The 24,926-nt window shown below is 42.2% G+C and overlaps 1 protein-coding gene across 9 annotated transcripts in view; it reads right to left on the bottom strand.

The window, feature by feature from the left end:
- The window catches only part of Ric8b (RIC8 guanine nucleotide exchange factor B), a 107,079-nt gene that overhangs the window by 74,673 nt on the left and 7,480 nt on the right, over positions 1–24,926 (bottom strand). For all 9 annotated transcript variants that reach the window (XR_008221574.1, XR_008221576.1, XR_008221577.1 and 6 more), the window contains exon 2: positions 24,875–24,922. Coding sequence is in view for 5 of the 9 variants with exons in the window: in XM_052752927.1 (XP_052608887.1) it covers positions 24,875–24,922 (48 nt within the window). In the remaining 4 variants the exon portion in view is untranslated. The remainder of the gene's footprint in view (positions 1–24,874; positions 24,923–24,926) is intronic.

Below are 24,926 nucleotides of genomic sequence, written 5' to 3'. Positions count from 1 at the left end.
TGTTTTCTACCAGTGTAGGCTAAAGATCTGAATCTAAGAGGGCTTTATTTTTTAGATCAATCACAAAAACATCCGAACCAGAAGACAGCTTCTGTTTGGTACACATCTTTCACTTCCACAGTTATGGAAACTGAGGGCCAGGGAGGGTGAGGAACTTACACTGGGCAGTGGATTGGTGGCACAGGTAGAGCTAGGGGATGCAGTCACTGCCTTCTTGGTCCACTGTTTTTCCTCTTAAAAACCACGTATTTTATCTTAGATCACTAGAATAAAGTATTTTCCATAGCTTTAATCTTAGCAGGACTTTAAAAAGAGTAGTATTGGGATAGAGGGGAATCAGGGCAAAACACAGCTGTTCCCTCCTGAGTGGTAAGGCTTTAGCTAGAGAACTGGCCCATAGCTGTGGGGGGGGGGTGCCTAGGGAGGCAAGAGGATACTGGCTCCCTTGGAGCTGGAGTTACAGGCAGCTGTGAGCCACCGGCTGTGGGTGCTGGGACCAAACTTGGGTCCTCTGAAAGGGCAGCAAGGGCTCTTAACAGCTGAGCTCTCTCTCTAGCTCTTATCTTGTGTTTCAAAGGTATTTGTACTACCAAATTTAGTAACACTGCCTCAAAATCAATGTTAGCTTTCTTCTTAAACTGCAGGTCTGCATCTCTCAAACTTAATCTCATATATAGATCAAGCAAATGTTATCATTCTATTAAGACACTTCTGTATTTCATTATTTTTAAAAACAACAAAGGAAATAAGATGGTTTAAAATTTTATTTTGTGCATTATTAGTGTTTTGCCATGGGTTTTGTGTCCCCCTGAGTTGTGTGTGGGTGCTGGGAATTGAACCCAGGTCCTCTGGAAGAGCAGTTAGTGCTCTTAACCGCTAAGTCATCTCTCCAGCACCAATAAGATTTTTTAAAATAAAGTTTCTATTAGTCTATCATTAGACTTTAACTCTTCAAAAAGAAGCTACCTGGGGTCAAACATGATTTTGCCAAGACTCTGAGGTCATGTGCATACAGACTATTCATACAACTAATAAAAGTACTAATTCTAATGCAAATGTTTTCTAAATAAAGGTAAGAAGGAGCTTTACTTGACAAGCTAAAAACCAAATTCCATAACCATGTCAACTCTACCCCGTCTCATCTGGTAACAAGGCTTTCTTTTAATGTCTTAACATCACTGTTAAGGCAGTATTTTAAATGGGTGTTGTCTAGGGCTAGAGAAAGTATGGCAGTTATTAAAATTACATTGGGCAGGAAAATTCTTCCATTTAAGATATGTCAAATTTAAAACAATCACACATAGTGTGCATACTATTTCTCATGTGGTACAATCCTGGAGTAAAATCAAACAGTCTTTACCACCACACAATTTTTTTCAAGAAAGAAATGATCTATCTTTCTGTATAAGAAACCTAGAATACAGGACTAGAGAGATGGCTTGGCCATTAAGAGCACTGGCTGCTCTTCCAGAGGCCCTGGCTTTGATTGCTGGCAACCACACAGAGACTCAAAACCATCAGTAACTCATTTCCAAGGATACAATGCCTCTTCTGGCATCCATGGGCATTGCATGCACATGTTTCAGGCATACATACCAACAAAACACCCGTACACATAATAAAAAAGAAAAAGAAAATAACTATGGAATTAAATAAATATAAAATGTAACATGTGAATATGGTATAGTACACAGATATCTTTACCTTCTAAACCCAAAACAAAACCAGAAATCTACGCAGTCCCTTTCTTCTTCAGACACAAGAAGGAAGACAGTATGAAGGTGAATTAGAACCACCACGGCTATAGAGACCTACCAAAAGGACCGAGACACTGAGACCTATGAGGAAAGCGCACCAAGTCGGAGATGCTGAAGAGTTTATCCTTTAAACCTAAAGGTTTAGCCAAGATCACCTGGCAACTAAAGACAGGTCTCTGTTCTCCAGCAGTTGTCAATGCTGGTTTCTCCTGAGCATGCCATTTCTCATAACCGACAGACACACCTCATGGAATGACTGTTAGATAGCTTTTCTGTCTTTTAAAAAGTAATACCAGCTTTTAGATCTCAACTGATTTCTGAAAACACAAGTACTTAAGAACGTGCAGGACTGGAGAGGAGGCTTGTCATGCAAGCATGAGGATCAGAGCTTGGAGCTCTAGACTTCACATGTGTGTTGGGTGAGCATGTAGCCTGCCTGGAATTCCAGGGGGCAGGAGGCAGAAATGGGATCGCTGGACCAACCTGGTTATCTCAACTACTTGTACTAGTGAGCTCTGGATTCAAGTGAGAGACCCTGCCTCAATAAATATGATGATGGGTGACCAAGAAGACACCTTACATCAATCTTGAATTCTCTCTCTCTCTCTCTCTCTCTCTCTCTCTCACTCACACACACCTGACTTGCACACAAATGTGTATCCATATATGTGCCTACACATATACACAAGCATGCACACCACAAACACATGAAAAAGAACATATAAAAGTAAGAAGCAAGTGGTATTGAATAGATATACTTACTATTTTACTGGACACAGTAATTTCTATTCAAAGAATTTTAGAAGAAAACAATTATGTACCACTTTTGGGTCAGTCAGAAAAATTGGATGTTTATGTTTAAACCAAGCAAAGGGGCTGAAGAGGCAGCCTTCTCTGTGACTCTGACTGCATGGACTACTTCCACATTTCAATGACCCTCTCGTGCTTTTCTTTCATTCTGCCCTGCCAGTATCTATCAAGCTTGTAGTGGTGTTGGGGACTGGACCTCGGGCTTTGTGAATGGCACATAAGTGCTCTATCACTGAGCCAAAGATGAGTACTCTTTAAATTGATTTTACTCTTAAAACATATTGTATGCTTACAAAGTCAAAGGATAAGTCCCAGTAACAAAAACCAAAGAGTAAGAGCCGAATAGTTCTCCAATGCCCATACTATGGAGTATCAGAAACAAATTAAGCAATGTGTTCCTGAACTGAAAGTTTAGTTGTAACAATGGTTCTCAAACATCAACATGCATCATAACTACTCAAGGCCCACTAAAAACTGTTGTACCTCACCTCCAGTTTCTGACTCAATGGACGTGGGGAGAGGCTGCAGAACTGGTACCTTTACCAAGTTTTCTGATGATGCTGCTCCTCTAGTGGTCCAGAAACCACACTCTGAGAACTACTGAACACAGTTAACACAGACGGACACATCTTAGGTTCACTCTCAGATGGATGCAGAAATGCAGACACATGGACACAGAACAGTAGGCAGAGTTGAAGGCCGAGGGCACAGATACGTTAACTCTTTAGTGTCCTTGGCTGTCGATATGTAAGCAGGGCAGGGAGGGATAGGAATGAGTATTGCTGTTGGACCACAAGTCTTTTTTTTAATGTTAGAAACCATCCATGTGTGAGGCACATTACTTTTTAAGGTTGACTCTGTGTTTGAAACCTTACCAAGGACCCTATAACCAGAATAGGATGGTGTAATCAGGAACGGGAGTTGGATTTAACTTGTTTGGACTCCATGCTTGTCTCTTGTACTTATTCCTGGTGTGAACTTGGTAAGTTCTTTTTTCTTTGGACATTGCACTTATCTTTAATATCACACAAATACAGCACTTAGAACAATGCATGGCATGTGATAAACACTCAGCACAGGTTTCTATTATGCACACTCACAAGACAAAAAATCCTAGTCTTCAGTTTGGCATTTAAGACCCTCTGATCTGTTTTTAAGTTTTTTTAAACATTTATGTGTGTGTGTGTGTGTGTGTGTGTGTGTGTGTGTGTGTGTGTGTGTGTGCGTGTGTGTGTGTGTGTGCGTGTGTGTGTTTGTGTGTGTGCGTGTGCGTATGTGCGCAGCACATTGGCAGAGGTCATAGGACAACTCTGGCAGTTGGTTTTTTCCTTCCAACAAGTGACCATGTGAGTTCTGGGGAACAAACACCTTTGCCTACACAGTAATCTGGCTGGCCTAACCTGTCTTCAGTTTTCTCTCATGCTAACTAGGTATCCTCTGAGCCTGTAGTTCTTGACAAATTGTCTCACATTTAGCTCGTCTGTGTTCTGACCCTCTCCCCTCTATGCATATTAACCCTTCTCTGTCTGTAGTTCAGCCATTTTCTGAGCTAAGTTTACATTTTACCGTAAGTTTTCCCTAACCACCCTAACCCCCAACATTCTTCCTTCCCAAGGACTATCCCAGTGACAACTGTGGTCACCCTGTATTTAGTGCATCTGTCCTGTCTGCCTACGGTTGGCCTCAACAACTAAAGCTGTCCGGCAGCACAAGGACTCGCTTTTACAGAAGAAGAAAACGTACTGTACTGCTGTTTGAATCAGGAAGGCCTGCTGTGGGATGGTCTGTATGTCAAATGTGTTGCTGATTGGTCAATGAATAAATCACTGATTGGTCAGTGGCCAGGCAGGAAGTATAGGCGGGACTAACAGAGAGGAGAATTGAGAGAACAGGAAGCTGGGGGAGAGAGACACTGCCAGCCGCCATCAGGACAAGGAAGATGTAAAGTACCGGTAAGCCACAAGCCACGTGGCAAGGTATAGATTAATAGAAATGGATTAATTTAAGCTGAAAGAACAGTTAGCAAGAAGCCTGCCACGGCCATACAGTTTGTAACCAATATAAGTCTCTGTGTTTACTTGGTCGGGTCTGAGAGGCTGTGGGACTGGCGGGTGAGAGAGATTTGTCCTGACTGTGGGCCAGGCAGGAAAACTCAAGCTACAAAGGCCTGCCTTAATATCTGACTTTTACAGAAGAAGAAAACGTACTGTACTGCTGTTTGAATCAGGAAGGCCTGCCTTAATATCTGACTTTGCATTATGAGCTTGCCAAGGGGTGGGGGTGGGGGGTCTAGCTGTATAATTAAGACATGTTATTTAACTTAGAACAGTTATGTTCTAAGCTTCAGTTTCCTACTTGTATAATGGTAATAATAACACAAGCATCTCATGAGCGATGCCATGGGACAGACATAAAAACAGTCCTTCATTACTTCACTTTTCTGTAACTGTTACCAGAGCAGGTGGAGCACAGGAAACAGCCACAGAACTAATGGAAGTTCCCAAGCTGCCAACATTATCGTCTTATTAACATTGTTTTAATGCTTCTTTTGAGGAAGGAAAAAAGCAGCAGAGACTTCTGTTGTGAAAAAAGGCCTCCACATAGGCCACTTCTCCAGAAGGGCTTGATTAGCTAAATGCATATGTTGTCTAAAATACAAACTTAAGAAGCTGAGCAGGGGTATGGATCAGAAGGAATCAGGGAAAGAAATGAGTGTGATCAAATACACTGCACGAATGTGTAAACTTCTCAAAACTATAATAATAAAAACAATACTCACGCCGGGCGGTGGTGGCGCACGCCTTTAATCCCAGCACTCGGGAGGCAGAGCCAGGCGGATCTCTGTGAGTTCGAGGCCAGCCTGGGCTACCAAGTGAGTTCCAGGACAGGCACAAAGCTACACAGAGAAACCCTGTCTCGAAAAACCAAAAAAAAAAAAAAAAATACTCACAACCATACTATGTTCTATGTATCAGACAAAAGTCTTTACCCTGAATCAAGCTATTTGAGTTTTAATAACATGCATATTATTTTAACAAACAATTATAACCATGTATACCTGATTTTGTTTCCTGACATTTTAAAAAACTCATTTTCCCAATTACTACAGGGTCCTTATATAAAGGTAATTTTTAAAAAGATTTATTTTTACTTCATGTGTATGAGTATCTTGCCTGCACGTATGTATGTGAGGCACATACATGCCTGGTACCCTCAGGGGCCAGAAACAAGCATGAGATGCCCTGGCAATGAGTTACGACAGTGATAACTGCCCATGTGGGCACCAGGACTGCTGAGCCACTTCTCCAGGGCTTCCCAAACAGAACTTGAAATGGATACACCGAATGCAATCCACGCTGTCACTGCAGCTTTAGCATGAAATGCAGCCAGGCCAGCAAACTAGTGGATTTGCAGCTCGGAAAGGTAGGGTTTCTTTATGCATCTGTAGAATTCAGTCAGCTTTGGCTTCAGCTGTGAAACAAGCAAGGTTAGCTATGAGGTGAATGTGAACATCCCAATGATCTATTATCATCCATACACTCCTAGGAGACTCCTAAAACTATTCTAAAAGCAAATTTCAACTTTTAAACATAAAGAGAACACCTTTGTTTAAAACCTGACATCACAATCTCCATGCAAACCCAAAAGAGGCTTCCAGAAAACCCTTCTGAAAGCATGTCAGATGGGTAACTGCCCCCTCACAGCCGGTTCCTAGACCATAGGCAGGTGAGGACAGAGACTGAGACAGGTATAAAGGTTGAGCGTTCACTTAGCAATCTCTCAGTAAGTTACTGTTGCTGGGACAACTAAGAACATGGTTCTTTCTTTTAGTGGTTAATTTTGACTGCATTTCACAAAAGTACTATGTTCCAGCATTTAGGAGAAAATGAACACAATAAAGCCCGCAGTCCTTATCACAAATCATCTGTGAGGCACTGTTATAGATAAGCATCTTATCTTTTGTAAGTTGTCGTTGATTAATGTAACAAGGAACTAAAACTAACTGGGATCCAGAGACTAAAACAGACGAAGCTTCCTAAGTATGCTGATCCAGAGTTTCATCGTTAGGCACTGAGGTAGGAAGGGAAAGCTGCTCACGGACGACTCCATCTTCCCTTTCTTAGGTAGGAACAGAGCAGCAGCAACCCATGGCTGCCTGGCTACGCCACTTTTCCAGCTAGTCAGAGACAATGCCACTGAGGCATTGACAACTGCCAATTCAGGGCCGTTATGTTCTAAGACTGTGGCTTCGGCTTTTTCACTTTCTCTTCCTGTCTACAGCACAGCTTAGAAATGGCAGCCCAGTGTAGGCCAGGACTTTGCTTAGACAGTGAAGTTTGACTTGACAAGTTTGACAACTTGGAAGGAAATGAGCCCCACCCCCAATCAATTCACAGAGCAGAGCAATTTGCATATGGTTACCTCAAAACTGTTACTTGCAAAAAAAGTCAAAGGTAACACCTTAATTCCTTAAACCACTTCTATCTTGCTCTTTGTCATTTTAAATGTGTTGATTCTTTTGTTACAATTTAGTTATCATCTGAACAGAATGCACGGTTGAAGTATGGGTCTCCTGCATGATCTTTCCACAATTTTCTACGCCAGCAATTTGTACGTAACAGAAGTTATTATTGTCTACTGCAGAGTCTAACAGAGACTTTTTCTATTATTAAATAGAAATTTTGGTATTAACCAAAAGACAGGCTGGCTTTACCACGGCTAGTTTGTACATTCATTTGTTCCTCTCCTTCACCACAGTCAGGAATTCCCTAAGTGTCTGTTTTAGAAGTCCAGGAGAGGAGGACAGACAATGGCAAAGGTCTAAGGATTGAGAGCCAAGTGGAGAGGTACAAGGAAATCCAAGTTGTGTTAACGTGGTAAGTGCTTCTCGCAGATCTTCCCCAGAAGTTTCTTGTGTTATTGGCAAGTTAGATTAGAAAATTCTATGTTTGGAAGGTTGTTTTGTGTTTTAGGACATTTATGGGAATTTTCAGTTTCTACAGGGTGTTAATAACATACCAGCACTGCCACCATCACAATAGAAAACGTCTATGGAAGTTACCAAAGTCTCCGAGGAGACACAATCCGCTCCCCTCACTGAGAAACACTGATCAGCCACCTAGCACATACCTTGAGTATGTAGGATTTTCAAGGTACTCTGTGTGTGTGTGTGTGTGTGTGTGTGTGTGTGTGTGTGTGTGTGTGTGTGTTTATGTGTGGCGGGAGGGGGTGAGGGTGGACATTGGCATAATTGTGATGCTTAGCAGATCACAGGCTAATGGAGAAAGCAGCAAACAAGTATAAACAGCTAAAACACTATGAAGCATTATAACAGAGGGAGGCAAGATGCTTTGCTAAGTAGCTGGAGAAACGTGAGCTTGGGTGATGCTTAGGCAGTTGTGAGTGTGAGAAACTGCTAACCGCAGAGAGCAGAGGACAGTACTACAGGCAGAGCCAGGTATCTGCGGTGTTGAAAGCCCACACAGTGAGTCTAGGGGCAGGCTGCCGTGAGACGAAACTGAAGGTAAGCAGGATCGGCCTGTGGAGTCTCAGAGACTTAGCTCAACTGCTATGAAGAGTCACTAAAGAGTTTATGCAAAGAAGAGCTAAGCCCAGGTAAAATTTAAAAGCCAAACTAGCCAGGCGGTGGTGGCACACGCCTTTAATCCCAGCACTCGGGAGGCAGAGCCAGGCGGATCTCTGTGAGTTCGAGGCCAGCCTGGACTACCAAGTGAGTTCCAGGAAAGGCGCAAAGCTACACAGAGAGACCCTGTCTCGAAAAATAAAAAAAAAAAAAAAAAAAAAAAAGCCAAACCAAACCAACCTCGCTATCTACGGGGAAGAGACAAACGTGGCTTCAGTTGTAGTGGGAGCAGGCGATTGACAGGGCTTACTGTGTGTAAGAAAACTTCTGGCTTCATCAACACACTTACAAGAGAGGGATGAGTGGGAGAGGACAGGCTTAGGGAACTCTGGAAGGTCCCAATACACTTGAACTGCTCATAAAAATGTCAAGGAGGAAGTTGAATGTATGTGCTGGAGCCGTAAGCAGTCGTCAAAACTATGCTTTCTGTACGAGTAGAAACACTTCACTTGTGACTGGATTGGAGTGTACAGAGAAAAACAGAGAAAGTCCTGGAAAATGCCAACACCATGACTGGTCTTGAAGAGTAAATTTAGAAGTGTGGGTGTTCTGGGACACTGAAGAGGGTATTTTATGGATGGAATGCTCAGCGGCTTCAAACTCAGACAAAAGATCAAACAGCTTAAGGCTCTGGCAGTGCCAGAGCACAAGGCCCTTGATAAAGACCTTTCTAAAGTACACCTGGAAGCGGGGAAGTAGACCTGTCCTCTCCTGGAAGAAAGACACGTAAGAGACACTGGAGGTATGCAGAGGGACCATCTGCTGGACAGAAGCGGTCTTCCTTTCTTTCTGTAAAGATGAGACGGACTAGACTATGTGATGGGAGGGATGGAGTCTGGATCCCCTCCAAAGGGAAATGAGAACTTACGGGAGGGTGCTAAGCAGGAGAATGTGAGACGTGGACCTTGGGAAGGAACAGCACTCTGACTTAATGTGGAAAATGAGTAAGAAAAAGAAAGAAAAGGAGGCAAGACCAGAGGCACAGCGCACAGCTAAGGCTGTGCAGGAGCCCAGTGAGAAAGGACAGAGGTCTGAATTAGACAGTGGAGGTGACCTGGGGAAAGTACAGTGACAAAGAAAGTTGAATTGGATGATTTGAAAAGGGGGAAGAAGAAAATGAAGCCCAAGAACTTCCCTGGTGTCCAGCTGGCTAACCTGGCTAGTACTATCCACTGAGGTGACTAAAGTTGCCTAAAGTTGCCAGCAAGAAGGTATCAGTGCTGATAGCAGACTTTGCTGTCATAGACCCACAGTGGTCACGTCAAATAAAACATGAGCAAGCTCAATAGCTAGAAGAGCTCAGAGTCCCTATAAGTGACCTGTATAAACTTATATTCAACTACCAGTGTCACAATACCCTTGGTGCAGGCACAGTAACTTGTTAATAGCTGTATGAACCTCTCTGCCTTCTCATTTTATTTCCCATATTTAGTGTCTTCTCAACTGTTCTTGCTAAAGTTACTCCTATCTTCAAAATAATGCCATCTTTTTCACCATCCCAAAGCAGGAAGTAATCTCTTACAGCTTTAAGTCCCAAGAACTTAATCTCTACTGCTGCAGAACTGAACACTGTGACCTTGAACTGTACCTGTGGCGACTCATCTCTCTTATCAGCTTGGAGCAAGGCAGGCCCTGAAATGTATTTCTGCTCTACCCTAGGTTATGCCCTGCTGTGGGATGTTCTGTATGGCAAATGTGTTGCTGATTGGTCAAAAAATAAAACACTGATTGGCCATTGGCTAGGCAGGAAGTGTAGGCGGGACAAGGAGGAGAATAAAGCTGGGAAGTGGAAGGCTGAGTCAGAGAGACACTGCCAGCCGCCACGATGACAAACAGCATGTGAAGATGCCGGTAAGCCACGAGCCATGTGGCAAGGTATAGATTAATGGAAATGGATTAATTTAAGCTATAAGAACAGTTAGCAAGAAGCCTGCCACGGCCATACAGTTTGTAACCAATATAAGTCTCTATGTTTACTTGGTCGGGTCTGAGCTGCTGTGGGACTGGCGGGTGACAGAGATTTGTCTTGACTGTGGGCCAGGCAGGAAAACTCGAGCTACAATGTCCGACACACTGAATGTCAGCAAATACACATACCAAGCATGCTACTATTCACGCAGTGCGAGCTACAGAATAGTATGTTCCCAGTATTGAACAGGTTCTGCTAAAGCTCTGGGTCTCATTCCCAGCTTCATGACTTCAGATAAAATGGCACGCTCCTTTAACATCCTCATCTGCCAAGAGTACCTGTTTTGTGGGTTGTTGGGAGGATTAAAGGAGACAACATGGATGTGATACTTGCCATTAAAAGAAATGAAGTCAAAATGGAAAATGGGTGTTCTTAACATTAACCGTTACTATGTATTAAATTAGGCCAGTGAAGGGAGATGGTGACTATGATTTTCCTCCTTAAACAGACCTGAGTCCTTAATTAAACGCTGTCCTACAATCTTCCTTCCTTTCTTTCTTTCTTTTTTTTTTTTTTAAACATTTTACTCTTTTACTGCAGTGGTACTGCTCTATTTCGTCTGCTACTTTCTCATCAATGACCATGGCCTTCACCTTGCTATTTCCCCATCCTGACTACAGTGCTACTTCATCTAGACTCACTGGAATCAACCAGTCCCTCTAGAGTGACAGGATGGGATTCTAACCTTAAATAGACTCTGTACATTCATCTGGGGATACGGCCCCATGTCAGGGTCCTAGTGCATCTTCTGGACCACAATAATACTAAAATACTGGGACGTGGGATGTGTATGTTAAACGTGCGTTACAAACTACAATGCAAAAGTTATAGGAATTTTTAAATTTTTTTTTTTTTTTTGGTTTTTCGAGACAGGGTTTCTCTGTGTAGCTTTGCACCTTTCCTGGAACTCACTTGGTAGCCCAGGCTGGCCTCGAACTCACAGAGATCCGCCTGGCTCTGCCTCCCAAGTGCTGGGATTTTAAGAAGAGAGATGTCCAAGGAATTTTTATAGTCAAAGCAAAGTCCCTTGGATGATGTCTTTCTGGCCACTCAAGGTTATGCTCTCCACCAGATGTCAGTGGATATATATTCCACAGGGATCTAATTTTAGTTCTTAACCGGAACTGAAAGTCAGCCACCTGAATCTGATAGTTCTAAACTTTTGCCCTCTGTATACAGCAAGTGAACAAAAGCCAGAAAGGAGGAGGAACAGAGTGATGGAGGGAGGGAAAGGGGGAGGGGGAAGGAGGGAGGGAGGGAGAGAGGAGAGACAAGGGAAGTTACTACATCTGTAGTGGGAAATAACTTAGTAATTGGTTGTCCATTCTGTAAGAGAACTATTCAAAAATTGTATTTAAAAAATACTAAACAGTTAATGAATTACTACTAGAATAGCAAAACATGCTTTTAATAAAGGTCATAGAAAAGGATTCTGGGGATCAAATTTGAATATTTTTTATATAAAAAGACCAAGCTAAACGGATTTTCTAAATGAATACTCACTCATCTTAGTCCACGTTTATTTACATCAATATTACATTTATACATTTGGGGGCTTTTCCTAACGGTGGCTCATGCCTTTAATCCCAGCACTCGGGAGGCAGAGCCAGGCGGATCTCTGTGAGTTTGAGGCCAACCTGGTGTACAGCGAAACCCAGGACAGGCACCAAAACTACACAGAGAAACCCTGTCTTGAAAAACAAACAAACAAAAAAATTCCATCTCCACCTTTCCTTCTTGGACATGTGCATTTTCAGTAGCACAAGCCCACTGGTGAGGTTCTATATCTACTGGAAAGACTGAAAAGTTCTGAGTAACAATCGTTAAACTGGTTTGGCTCAAGTTTCTTTGCTAATTAGCAATCCTGAGAATGAGATGCTGAACATTTATTAACAGATAGGAAAGACAGCTTAGGGGTAAATGAAAACTTAGAAACCACTCAGCGGCCCTTCCTTTCTTGATGGAGGGCAGAAAAGCACATGTAAAAATGCTTTCTCTTCAAACATTAAAACCAGTTCACTACGTTTCTCTTACTATTTAAGTGTCTTTATTTTCCAAAAAGTCCTGTTCTCCAGTGCAGATGAAGAACTTTAGTCTTTTAAGAAAATTGAGGTTTTTAAGTTAATACTGGCAGTTACAGAAATATCTTCATTTCTTGCATGCCAGGATTCCCCAAATAAGAAAAAAGTTTTAAGAGAAATATTAAGTAAAGAAACATCTCTTTAGGGTTAGTGAGCAATAACAGAACATGACTCAAATAAATTATAATATTAGAGAGATTTAACGTATGTAAAATTAGTAAGTGCTAAGTGTCTTTCAATATACAACAACTTAGCTAGGTGTTAAAATACTGAATAAATAACCCAGGGACTTGAGTGCGAGAAGCCTCTTGGTGAGTGTGGTATTAGGGTAGGAGAAGGCTGCTGAGGAGCTGGATGTGGGTAACGAAAGAATGGTGAAACATGAACAGAAATAGAGAGGACCGTGGAGAAACTAAGAGAACCGACCAGAGCAGACACTGGTAAAAGCTTTCTTGACACTGTCATCAACATGCGGAGTGGCTGCCGGGAAACCGGCATTAGAAGTATTCAGAATGCAACGTCTCCAGTGCAGGATACCTCAGAGGGTCCCTGTACAGGAAGATGTTCGGGGGCCCCTTACTACAATGTAGGTTCTCTGAGGATGGGCTACACAGTGATGACCATTAAAGACAAGAAGAGGAACTGGAGACTTGTTCTGGCCCCAGCTCTCCCACAAGCTGTGACCTTAGGAAAAAATCTCAATTTTTCATCCATAAGTGGAATAATTAGGATCACTGGCAATGTCTAGTCCCTATGAGTTCTATCTATCACAGACATATAAATATTCCACTTTCCTTGACATATAAGCAAAATTTCTAAGAAATGAATAAAGTACCGAATAAGGGAACCTTACACTTTTAGCAACAACAACAAAATTCTGATGTCTCTGAAAAAATCTGCCACACAACGAAACTCTAGAGGCCAAGTTTTCTAGTTACCCATCCAGCCCCTGGTGGAAAGCATGCTCCGATACCCTTCAATGCTGGTCATCAGTTCAGTGTCCAAGTCTGCACTCTCCACAACCTTCAAGTCCTGGACACCTAAGTCAGACAGCAGAGCTAGACGGCACACAATGGGCCAGTGCAGCCTGATGTGCTAGCCCAGGGCTATGGAACTAGACGCTGAGGTCTGAATCCTGACCTATCATCTCTCTAGCTGCCCCCTCTCCTGTAAATCAAGAAGAACCACAGTACAGACTGTAAAGCTTTGGTGTGAGGATTAAAGGTGCACACAGACATGCAGGGCTCGTAAGAGGAAAGGTGTATAGTGTACTTTATCTGCTAATACTTCTTTTTATACCACTTTATTGAGATAGAATTCACATAAAGCCCAGCTGTTAAAGTATACAGCCTGTTTGTTTTCAGAGTATGTATTCACACGTGTACAGCTATCATCTCTACCTAATTTTAGAATATTTTCATCACTCCCAAAACAAACTCAATCCCCATTAGCAGTAAATCCCGACTCCTCTCTTTCCCTAGTCCTAGGTCCCTGGCAACCACTATTTTCTGTCACTAAGGATCTGTCATCTAAGATGTTTCACACTAACAGAAATCACACATCTGTCTGGCTTCCTTCACTTAGCACACTTTCAAGGTCCATTCATCGGTAGCACACACCAGTTACTTATTTCTTTTTTTAACTGAATAATATTCTGTTGTAGGAATATTTTCTTCATTTACATGCTGTTGGACATCTGCGTAGTTTCTATTTTTCGATTATTACACAGCAAACCTGTGTGTGTACAGTTTTACGTGGACTATATTCACATTTCTTTTTGTAACACACTCATGACAGCCACTCTAGATACCTAGGGCTGCAACTGGTATGTTAGATGGTAACTGGTTTAACTCTGTGAGTAACTGCCAGGTTATTTTCCAGACTGGCTGTACTACGCCCTACAAGCAGTGTGTGAAGGAAGGCTTGGCGATTTGGGCATTCTTGTCAGTGTTTGTTATTATTACCTCTTGTTCTAGCCCAGTAGGGGTGAGCTGGGTTTTATGGTGGTTTTGATTTACCTTTACCTGATAACTAATGATGCCAACTTTTTTATTTTGTAAACCTAGTTCTTCAGTTCTCTGTTCATTTTAAATTCAGTTGTTTTCTGATTAAGGGTTCCTAGGGCTGGAGAGATGGCTCAGCAGCTAAAAGTATTTGCTGCTCTCGCAGAGAGACCAAGGTTCAGTTCCAGCACCTACATGCTTATACCTATCTGTAACTAGGTTCAGAGGATCCAGTGCCCTCTTCTGATCTCTATGGGCACCAGGCATGCACCTGGTAAACAAACACACATGCAGGCAAAACACTCACACACATAAAAAGAATAAATAAAACTTCAAAAAATTTTTAAAGCGTTCCTTATATATTTAGGTGAAATTTTTAGCAGATACATGATTTTCAAATATTTTCTCTAATTCTGCAGATTATCTTTTTTTCTTCCTCATAGTATCTTTTAAAGCACAAATGTTTTTAACTTCGACAATGTTCAGTTTGTCTGTTTTTTTTGTTTATGTTTTTGATATCATCTGAAAACATGGAGATTTCTGGTTTCCCTAGTGAGTTTTAAGTCTTTACCTCCTGGGTTCAGATCTTTGATTAAATTTTCATTTTAAAAAACATTTTATTCATTTTTATTTTATGTGCATTGGTGGTGTGCCTACATGTATATCTGTGTGCAGGTGTCATATCCCCTGGAACTGGAGTTACGGACAGCCGTGAGCTGTCATGTGAGTGTTGGGAATTGAACCTGGGTTCTCAGGAAGAACAGTTAGTGCTCTTAAAAGCTGGGCTATCTCTGTAGCCCCGTTTTCATGTTGAATGAGATGTGGGGTAAGGTAAGGACCGACCACATCATTTACACACAGTTATCTTTGGTTAACAGCCACAGTGACTTTCCTGACGGTTTCCAGTCTTGGCCACCATGGCTCGCTCTGTTCATTTTGAAACTGTTGAGTCTGCCCCAACCCCTCTTCGAGATATGTAGTTCAGGATGCACTCAAACTTTCAAAGTAGTCAAGGCTGGCCTTGGACCCCTTATCCTCAGGATTACAAGCATACCCTACCATACACACCACCATTTTTATTTTTCTGTTGTTTGAATCTTTCAATTAAAAAACAAACAAACAAACAAACAAAAAAAAAACGACAACAACAAAAAACAGAGCCAGACATCAGGGTGAAAGCTAAAAGATCAGAGACGCAGAACAGCCAGCCACTAGTTCTCACCTCTATGAAATCCTCAGTCTAAAGAGAGTGAGTTCCTGTTTCCTCACACCTTATATACCTTTCTCTGCCCAGATATCACTTCCTGTGATTAAAGGTGTGTGCCACCATGCCTAACTCTGTTTCCAGTGTGGCCTTGAACTCACAGAGATCCAGATGGATCTCTGCCTCCTGAGTGCTAGGGTTTAAGGTGTGTGTGCCACCACTGCCGGACCTCTATGTCTAATGTAGTGGCTGACTCTGTCCTCTGACCCTCAGGCAAGTTTATTAGGGTACACAATATATCACCACATTTTTCTCCATGATTCTTTTGGCTGCTCTGTGCCTGATTTAATTTCAGAACTGGCCTGTCAACTTCTAACAAGAAGCTACCCAGAATTCTAGACGTGATTACGCTGAATTGATGGATCAGTGGGAAGAATACTGATATGTCTTCCAATTCATAAACATGGGTTTTTTTCATTTATTTAGATCTTCAACTACCCTCAATGAAGTCTCATAGTCTTTAATATCTAATTCGGAGATATATACTTAAGTTGTCACTTTAAGGCAGTGTTTCTCAACCTGTGGGTCACAACCCATTTGGAGGTCACCTAAGACCATCAGAAAACACTGATATTTACATTATATTTTATAACAGTAGCAAAATTACAGTTATGAAGTAGCAATGAAAATAATTTTATAATTGAAGGTCCACACCATGAAGAACTGTATTTAGGGGTAACGGCATTAGGAAGGTTAAGAACCACTGCTATAAGGCTTACTATATGCACCTTATGGATCTGCTCCAGATTAATATTCATTTTTTGGAAGGTATAAAAATATCATTCCTATATAGTAATCTTCCTTTTTTCTTTTGAAATACTGTTATATACATTATATCTGCAAATGTCACAAATACAAAAATAATTAAAATGAATAATTTTTTTTTTTTTGGTTTTTCGAGACAATGTTTCAGTGCTTCCCAAGTGCTGGGATTTAAAGGCATGCACTGTGGTGATATTTTGTTTGTACTCTAACAAATAAAATTTGCTTGAAGATCAAAGGACAGAGTCAGCCACTCGATTAAACATAGAGGCCAGACAGTGGTGGCACACACCTTTAATCCTAGCACTTGGAAGGCAGAGATCATCCGGATCTCTGTGCGTTCAAAGCCACCCTGGACTACATGAGATTAATCCAGTCTAAAAGAGAAACAGAGCCCGGCAGTGGTAGCACACACCTTTAATCCCAGTACTTGGGAGGCACGTGCCTTGAATCGCATCACTAGGAAGTTTGAGACAGGAAGTGATATGTCTGGGCAGAGAAAGGAATATAAGGTAGAAGGAGACAGGAGTTCGGTGCCCCTTTTGGCTGAGGACTCAGAGGCATTCAGTCTAAGGACTCATGGAGACAGGATCTTGACTCCCTTTCGGCCTGAGGATTCGGTAGTGGTGAGAAGTTTCTCGACTGACTTGTTTCTTTGTCTCTCTGATCTTTCATCATTTACCCCAATATCTGGCTCAGAGTTTTTATTATCAATTAGGATTTGTGCAACAATGTACCACCACCTCCTGGCACAATATTTGTTTTATTGCCCTTGTTTATTATCACTTCTGCTTCTTCTGATTTGTTCTTGTGGATTCCAATTACCATCTGGAATCACTTTAGTACAATACAGCTTTGCTACCATTCACCTTTGTGGTAGCTGGGCAAAAACACTGTATTTATATATGCTCTCTGCTCACCATCACATTACAGACATATTGTTTTACAGATGCTTTTGGGGACCACATGATGGTCCAGCTGGTCAAAGCACGTGGAAAACAAGCCTGTCAGCTTGAATCAGATCCCCAGAGCCCATGTGGAAGGAGAAAGCCAACCACTGAACGCTAAAGCTAAGGAGAAAATCTTGACGGAAGGTAAGAACTATAATTTGTATCCCTCCTGAGAAGACAGCCTTCCAACTAGCAGCTGGAATGTTCTTTACTGCACCTGTTTATTGGAGGGCTCAGTACACAGACCACCAATTCACTTTTCTTATTGAGTTCCAGAAGTTTTTCAGTATGTTTTCCTCATTATATACTCTTGGATTAGTTTTTTAAAAAAACAAAAAACAAAAAACCTTGTGAACCTTGTGTTTATTTTAACAAATAATTTTCATAGGTTTCACTGGGGTGAGAGTTTATAGAGCTCCATACACTACCATGGCTGAAAGACAAACTCGCTGGCATGTTTAGATGAGAAAATATATCCTGAACTCCACGATGTAGATTAAAGACACTATTCTTATCACCCCAGCCAGAAGTCCCAAAAAGAAACATAAAGATCCCACAGGGTGGGCCAGGGAGATGGCTGGCAAGCCTGATGATCTGAGCTCCAGACTGGAACCTAGAAAAGCTGGATGTGCTAGAATGCATTCATGGTGAGTCCAAGCTGCTCTGGAGGGGAGAGGTAGACACGGGAGGAACGGCAGGAACCGCAAAAGCTGGCAGCCCACAACAGACACCAGAGAGACTTGTTTCTTAACGCAGTGGGGAGTGTAGCCGCCACTCCAGGAAGAGACTCTGCTCTCCACATGTACAGTGTCATGTCCATCCATGTGCACACACAGGCACATGGGATGAGCTTGCACATACACAATTCTTTTTTTTAAAGATCACATAAAGACCCTAAATCACAAATGCTTTTCTGTCCATCTCCCCTAGATTTATCCTTTCGATTCTCTGGCAAAATATCTACAGTGAAAGATACAGTTTGGAATAAAACTCAAATTGTTTGGTTTGAACTGCTACTAGGCATTCATTCTGCCTAACAGTCAAGACCTGTAAGAGATTGCTGCTAGGCAGGAGCTTTAAAAACAAAATCTTGAGGTGTGAATTCGGTATTATGTGCACGTTTTAATGGGATAAAAAATATTTAAAGTTACCATGGGGGGGGCACCCAAAACCTTGGATATGCTAGAAAGCATTTACAGCTCAACTCTGAGACAGACAGAAAGACAGGGAGACAAGGAAGGAGGGAGAGAGAGAGGGAGAGGAGGAGGGAGGGAGGGAGGGAGGGAGGGAGGGAGGGAGGGAGAGGAAGGCTCTGAGAGCCTTGACTATGCTGGAAAGCATTCTACAGCTAAACTCTGTCCCCAGCCTGAAAATTTCTCTGTCAAGAGACTAGTTTCAGAGTGAGCACTATATTTGTACTACGTACCTAAAGTCATCAAGTAAATTTTGATTCAGATTTATAAGCCATATTAAGCTCTTTAAGTTTGACAAAGACTTTCAGAACAAGCACCCATGCCTGGGGCTATTCCTAAGAGTGGATTCAAAGTTGAGGATTAACTGTCTTGGCACATTTTCCTTGGAGGAAGGTAGTACAAACATTTGCCATTTGTTTTCTATAGCTCATGGTGATGCCAGCATCTATACAACTGCAGATGGACCAAGGCAAACCTACAGGCCACCTCAGGAACCGAAGCCTACACAGGCCCGGTGCACAGGCCCGGTGCACAGGGTTACTGAGACGTGTGTGGTTACCGGTGCTCTAATATGTCGGGGGGATCCTAGTCTAGTAAAAACATAAAAACAAAAAGATCTGAGATAACAAAATGGACTTTTATATTCATATACATTTATTTCATATATAAACTGGCTTTGTAAATAATACTACTCTAATTTAAATAGGTAATTAAAGTTCAATTTTAGAAAAAATATACAGTTAAGAAAAAAGTAAGCCAGGTGGTGGTGGCATGTGTCTTTAATCCCAGCACTCGGGAGGCAGAGGCAGGTGGGTTTCTGTGAGTTCAAGGCCAGCCTGGTCTACAAAGAGAGTTCCAGGACAGAAAAACCAAAAAAGAAAAAAAATATATTAAAAAAAAAAAGAAAAAGAAAGCATTGCTTTATGTTTATGATGCAATCGTATTATTCTGAAATACTATTTTGTATTATACTGTGTCATTATATAATTATGTTCTTAAATAAATGCAATCTATTATAATCCAAAAGTTGACAAAAGAAGCTATTTCACAGCAGTAATATTCAAGTAGCAACGTTAGTGGATTTCCTTGTTGCATTTTTCTGTGTAGTTTTTATCACAATTACAGCTCTGATCACTCTTCAAATATATTATCTTGCTCCCTCAGTGAACAACATCGTGAGCCGTGTCTGCAATTCTGATGTATAACTAAGAGAACAGAAAGAACAAAGCCATACAACATGCCCTAATCACAGGAGCTCTGGCTTCCACTCAACCTCCAAGCTCCTTTCCCTCATTTTTTTTTTTTTTGTTGTTGTTTTTTGTTTGGTTGGGTGTTTTGTTTTGTTTTTGTTTTTTTGGTTTTTGAGACAGAGTTTTTCTGTGTAGCCCTGGCTGTCCTGGAACTTGCTCTGTAGACCAGGCTGGCCTCGAACTCACTGCTGGGATTAAAGGCGTGCACCACCACACCCAGCCCTTTCCCTCATTTTACTGACATCACTAAGTTACCACCTACGGTGGTGGGAGCTGAGAACACAAGTAACTCAGGCTTCTTGTCCCCTAGAGCTCACAATTTTAATTTAGCAACTACCCAACGGCTTAAGAGGAAAGATACATATGCTTGAGGTTTAGGTATGGTAACACTCCTTCTTTTGAGGAAAATGACCTTATATACAGTTATCTTAGACAACTGAAGCTTCTCCATGGTTGATAATCTATGTTCTTAGTTAAGGAGCTTCAAACGTTTTACTGCCCTCTCACTCCCGGTACTGAGGACTGAACTGGGAGCCTCACACACGCTAGGCAAACTATGTCCCCGAGCTGTCATCCAGCCCGAGTCACTTTATGACATACCTTTTTCAACTTTTATTGCAATACTCTTTACTGGTTTGTGAGGGACGTTTTGTGTTAAAACCAAAGAAAGAGCTTTCACCGTCCCCGTGTAGGTTTCTAGATTATTCCTCATTTCCCTTCCTCATCTCACATATTTGCGTGACACATTTGTTTATGTGTGACGGGTAATCACAGCCGTCATTTCAGGTGAGGATGTAAAGCAAGTGCAGGTGCTTCTATCCAAACCCACAACGATCCACACGCACCTGTCACAGTGTGCATCGGCTGCACAGGCAGGAGAACCGCATCTGACTATTCCTTCAGAAAAACACACTCATTTCCATCTGCGGATCCCCTGTGCTGGCTCCCCATTTAAGCCTGATGTTCAACAGTGATGAAATAGGAGACAAGACAAGGTATCAGATCATAATTTCAAGCACTCCGAACTATACTTCCAAAGGGAAAGAATGGGACAGAGTTACAGAGCAGAGGGCACTGAGAACTACACATGCTGGGGAAGCCCTTCTACAGGAGAGTTCACCACCACATCCAGCAGTGTGAGTGAGCATAGACCGCAGGGTCTCACGTAACGGTCTCCACACTTCACACTGCTGGGGGAAGCAAAGCTCTGCAAAACTGAAAACCACATGGTGTGTCGGGAACCAGATCTAGAGAGCACTCATTTGTCATCACACGCAGAGAGTCAGTATAATGAAGTTGTTTTGTTTTGCTTGAAGGGCACTGCCTCTTACACTATTCTAAGTTGTCACAAAATTTTCTTTTTAGTATAAGAAAGGTATCACTATGGGCGCATTTTCAGTTGATGTTTTTAGCACAACACTGTACTTTATGAAAGGAGGGGAGGTCTTGAATTTTGTTACCAAGTAGCTACTGACAGAAGGCTCTAGAGCAGTGCTTCTCACCCTTCCTAATGCTGCAACCCTTTAACGCAGTTCCTCATGCTATGGTGACCCCCAAACATCAAACTACTTCATTGCTACTTCATTACTGAAATTCTGCTGCTGTTATGAATCATAATGTAAATATCTGATATACGATCCCCAAGGGGTCGAGACCCCCAGGTTGAGAACCACTGCTCTAGAAGCACACTTAGGACAGTGCAAGGGCAGAAAGTCTACAGTAATTCGATTCCTTGTGTTTTCACACTGGGCTCAATGTAGTGAAGTCCTACTACCGTTTCCACAGAGAACTAATGCTGCTGGCGCTGGAGCTGTCCCACAGTTTCCCTGTCAGTGTCTACAAGGCACTGTAGGCATCAGAGTCACTAATGGTTTGAACCATTGGAGACTGAGATGGATTTGTTTGCCAATGTTTTCCATTAATGAAGATCACCTAGCTAGGTCCCTAATGACACTTGTTTATAACAGACCTCCCAGGAAGCAGAAACCTCCACACAAACTGCAGTCAACACCAGTGCACAAGTCACTCTCTCCAGAGATATAAAAGTAGCAGAGGGCAATCTCCACACCAGCAGATTCAAACAACCTCTGGACCAAAACTCTTAGGGAAAAAACTGTCTCTGCACAGAACATATAGGGACTTTCATCATCTCTCACAACGCACTACAACTTTACAAAGCATTTACATCCTAACAGGCATCCAGCGATTATTTAAGTATATGGTATGATGTATACTTATATGCAAATACTACAAAGGTGAGGAACCTGAGTATCTGGGGGTTGTGTGTGTCTCACAGGAATGTTGCTGGAATCAAACTCACGTAGACAGCAAGTGGGGAGAACAGTTAGAAAATGTCAGGTTTTTCTACTATTCTACATAAAACAAACAACATGTATAATTAATTTAGGAAAATTCCCTTCTCAACTAATATTTCTATGGGGTAAAGCAACTGTATTTTTATGCATATGTGTATACGCATGTATGTATGTGCAGGTGTGTGTGTGTATTCCAGGGATCCTTTCATCTCTATGTGTATGTGTGTGCATTCCAGGTAAGCTTTCATCTCTGTGTGTGTGTGTGTGTGTGTGTGTGTGTGTGTGTGTGTGTGTGTGTGTGTATTCCAGGGATCCTTTCATCTCTGTGTGTATGTGTGTGCATTCCAGGTAAGCTTTCACCTCTGTGTGTGTGTGTGTGTGTGTGTGTGTGTGTGTGTGTGTGTGTATTCCAGGGATCCTTTCATCTCTGTGTGTATGTGTGTGCATTCCAGGTAAGCTTTCATCTCTGTGAGTATATGTGTGTGTGTGTGTGTGTGTGTATTCCAGGGATCCTTCATCTATGTGTGTGTTCTAGGGTGTGTGTGTGTATGTGTGTGTGTGTGTATGTGTGTATTGCAGGGATCTTTCCATCTGTGTGTGTGTGTGTGTGTGTGTGTGTGTGTGTGTGTTTTCCAGGGATCCTTTCATCTCTCTCTTTCCAGTGTGGGGATTACAAGCATGTATCACTGCTCCTGGCACTTGTCCATTGGGTCTATGGACTGAACTTGAGTCCTGATTGTGAGGCAAACACTTTATTGACAGGTGATCGATCTCTCCTGCTCTTGATGTACTTATTATGATGAGTAAAAGCAAATGCAAGATGGGTTCTCCCAATCAAATATATAGTAGCTGCCTTCCTAACTTGAAATTCTATCATGAGTCTAACATCCAATATGCTCTGTTTAAATACCTTACTTTGTTCTTTTTCAGTTTTTCTTGTTACTACTTCATAGTATCCTGTCAATGGCCTTTGTTTCTTCCCAGTGTCCTTTAACTGGCTGGTTCCAATCTTTTGCTGTTTATGTATGTTTTAATGAAAAAATTTTGTTCACTTGAGTTCAATCTGAACATAAGACAGATCTCCAAACGTGATGTATTTTTGGTCAAAGGGCAAAAAAGCATCTTAATTAAATGACCACCTACCAGTCTCTCCTCCACAGACACTGTGCCGCTCTGCAGGAGACTTCCTTCCTGAAGACTGTCCACAGACACACACGCCTGCTTGCTGCCCACTCCCCAGCTTCTGACTGTCCCTAAGAAGGCCAACTTCTAAAGCTATCCGAAAAGCACATTCATTCCATAAATCTTCACTGCAAAAGGTATCATTTGTCTTATTAACACTGTCCAAATCCAAAAGCAGTCCTCTCGGCACCCAAGGCACTCATTTAGTAGACTTCCTGAGTGTTCACTGTGCACTCACAACTGCAGCTGTGACGTGAAAGGATGGGTCCTCAGAGTCTATCATGGAGGAGTTAACAGATAAGAAGAAGAGGAAAACTAGAAATGTAGGAGGGAAGAAATAATGTGTCTGTATGTGTAGCTATGAACATTTAATACTAGACTACAAACACCAGGGAAACAGAAAAATCAGGCTGCAAAGTAGGCAAAGATCAGATCACTGATACGATTATGTCATTCTGTCAGCATAGGCAGTCACTGCAAGACCTTAGGGCTGAGGATGACATGGCCAGATCGCTGTCTGAGATTTACGGACAAGCAGCTAGACCCACAGGTCACCAGAGAGTGAAAGGGTAGAGCAAGAACTAATGGAGTGCCAGGCAGGCACACCTTTTACCGCATGCAGCACTCGAGGCAGAGGCAGGTGAATCTCTGAGAGCAAGGCCAGCCTGGTCTCCAGAGTGAGTTCCAGGACAGTCAGGGCTACACAGGGAAACCTGTCCCCAAAACACCAAAAACAAAAACAAACAACAACAACAAAAAACCCACCAAAAAAACAACAGCAAAAAACAAAACTAATGTGGTGATCCAGATGAAGGCTTGAATTAGGAGACTCAATCTTAGGAGGTGGAGAGGCAGGCATTGATGTGAGATACGGGATGTAGAGAACTAAATGGACACATGTAAGGTAATCAATCCACTCCAGCATCTAAGCCACTCCTTCCGTCAGCAAGAGATGCATATGGACTCAGCCATAGTCTTGTCTGACACTGGAATCTGTGAGGCTGGGAGAGAGGTATGGTGCCCAGAAAAACAAAAAGGCAGGACTGGTTTATCCTCAATTAGCATCATGCCTTAACCCACCAAGTAAGGCAACCACACATTGAATAGTCACGTCTGATGCACCCTCTCTTATGGTAAGTCCTTTATGTGTGAGTCTCTTGATTCCATTCTCCTCTGTGACTATGATGCTGGTAACCTAGACAACTGTAACAATTTAAGTCGGTACAGTGCTGAGAAGAAGATGTGGTTGAGGGACAGCAGCAGGAAAAGGGGCTTTCCCCAAACTCAGCCATCAGAGTCAAGCTTTACATCAGCCTGATATTTTGTAGAACCTGGAATTCTGCCACCAAAAGAAGGCAACCTTTTAGCAGTAAGAAAATCTAGTGACAGTCCCACCTGAACCTTTCCCCTACTTAAGTAAGCCCAGGGACTCTGTGGGGACAAACGGGGGGGGGGCTGTGTGTAACCCATCCTAAACCTGCTACCTCTGTCTTCTCAGGATTCCTGAGAAATTGAAGTGAAACCAAAAACTAATCAACAACCATCAGATGAAAACAAATCCACCACTTAAACCACCCAGGAGTCAGCGCCTCCCTCTCTCCCTCTCTCTCCCTCTCTCTCTCTCTCTCTCTCTCTCACACACACACACACACACACACACACACACACACACACACACACACATCAAACCTTACCTTTCTTTTATCTTCATCTGTTGATTCAAATTTGAAAGTGGCCCTATGCTGA

Source organism: Peromyscus californicus, unplaced genomic scaffold (assembly GCF_007827085.1).
Source record: "Peromyscus californicus insignis strain IS unplaced genomic scaffold, ASM782708v3 Scaffold_24__1_contigs__length_46423439, whole genome shotgun sequence".
Lineage (NCBI taxonomy): Eukaryota > Metazoa > Chordata > Mammalia > Rodentia > Cricetidae > Peromyscus > Peromyscus californicus.
Note: the sequence above shows the minus strand (reverse complement) of the source record. Positions and strands in the feature narration are given on the sequence as shown.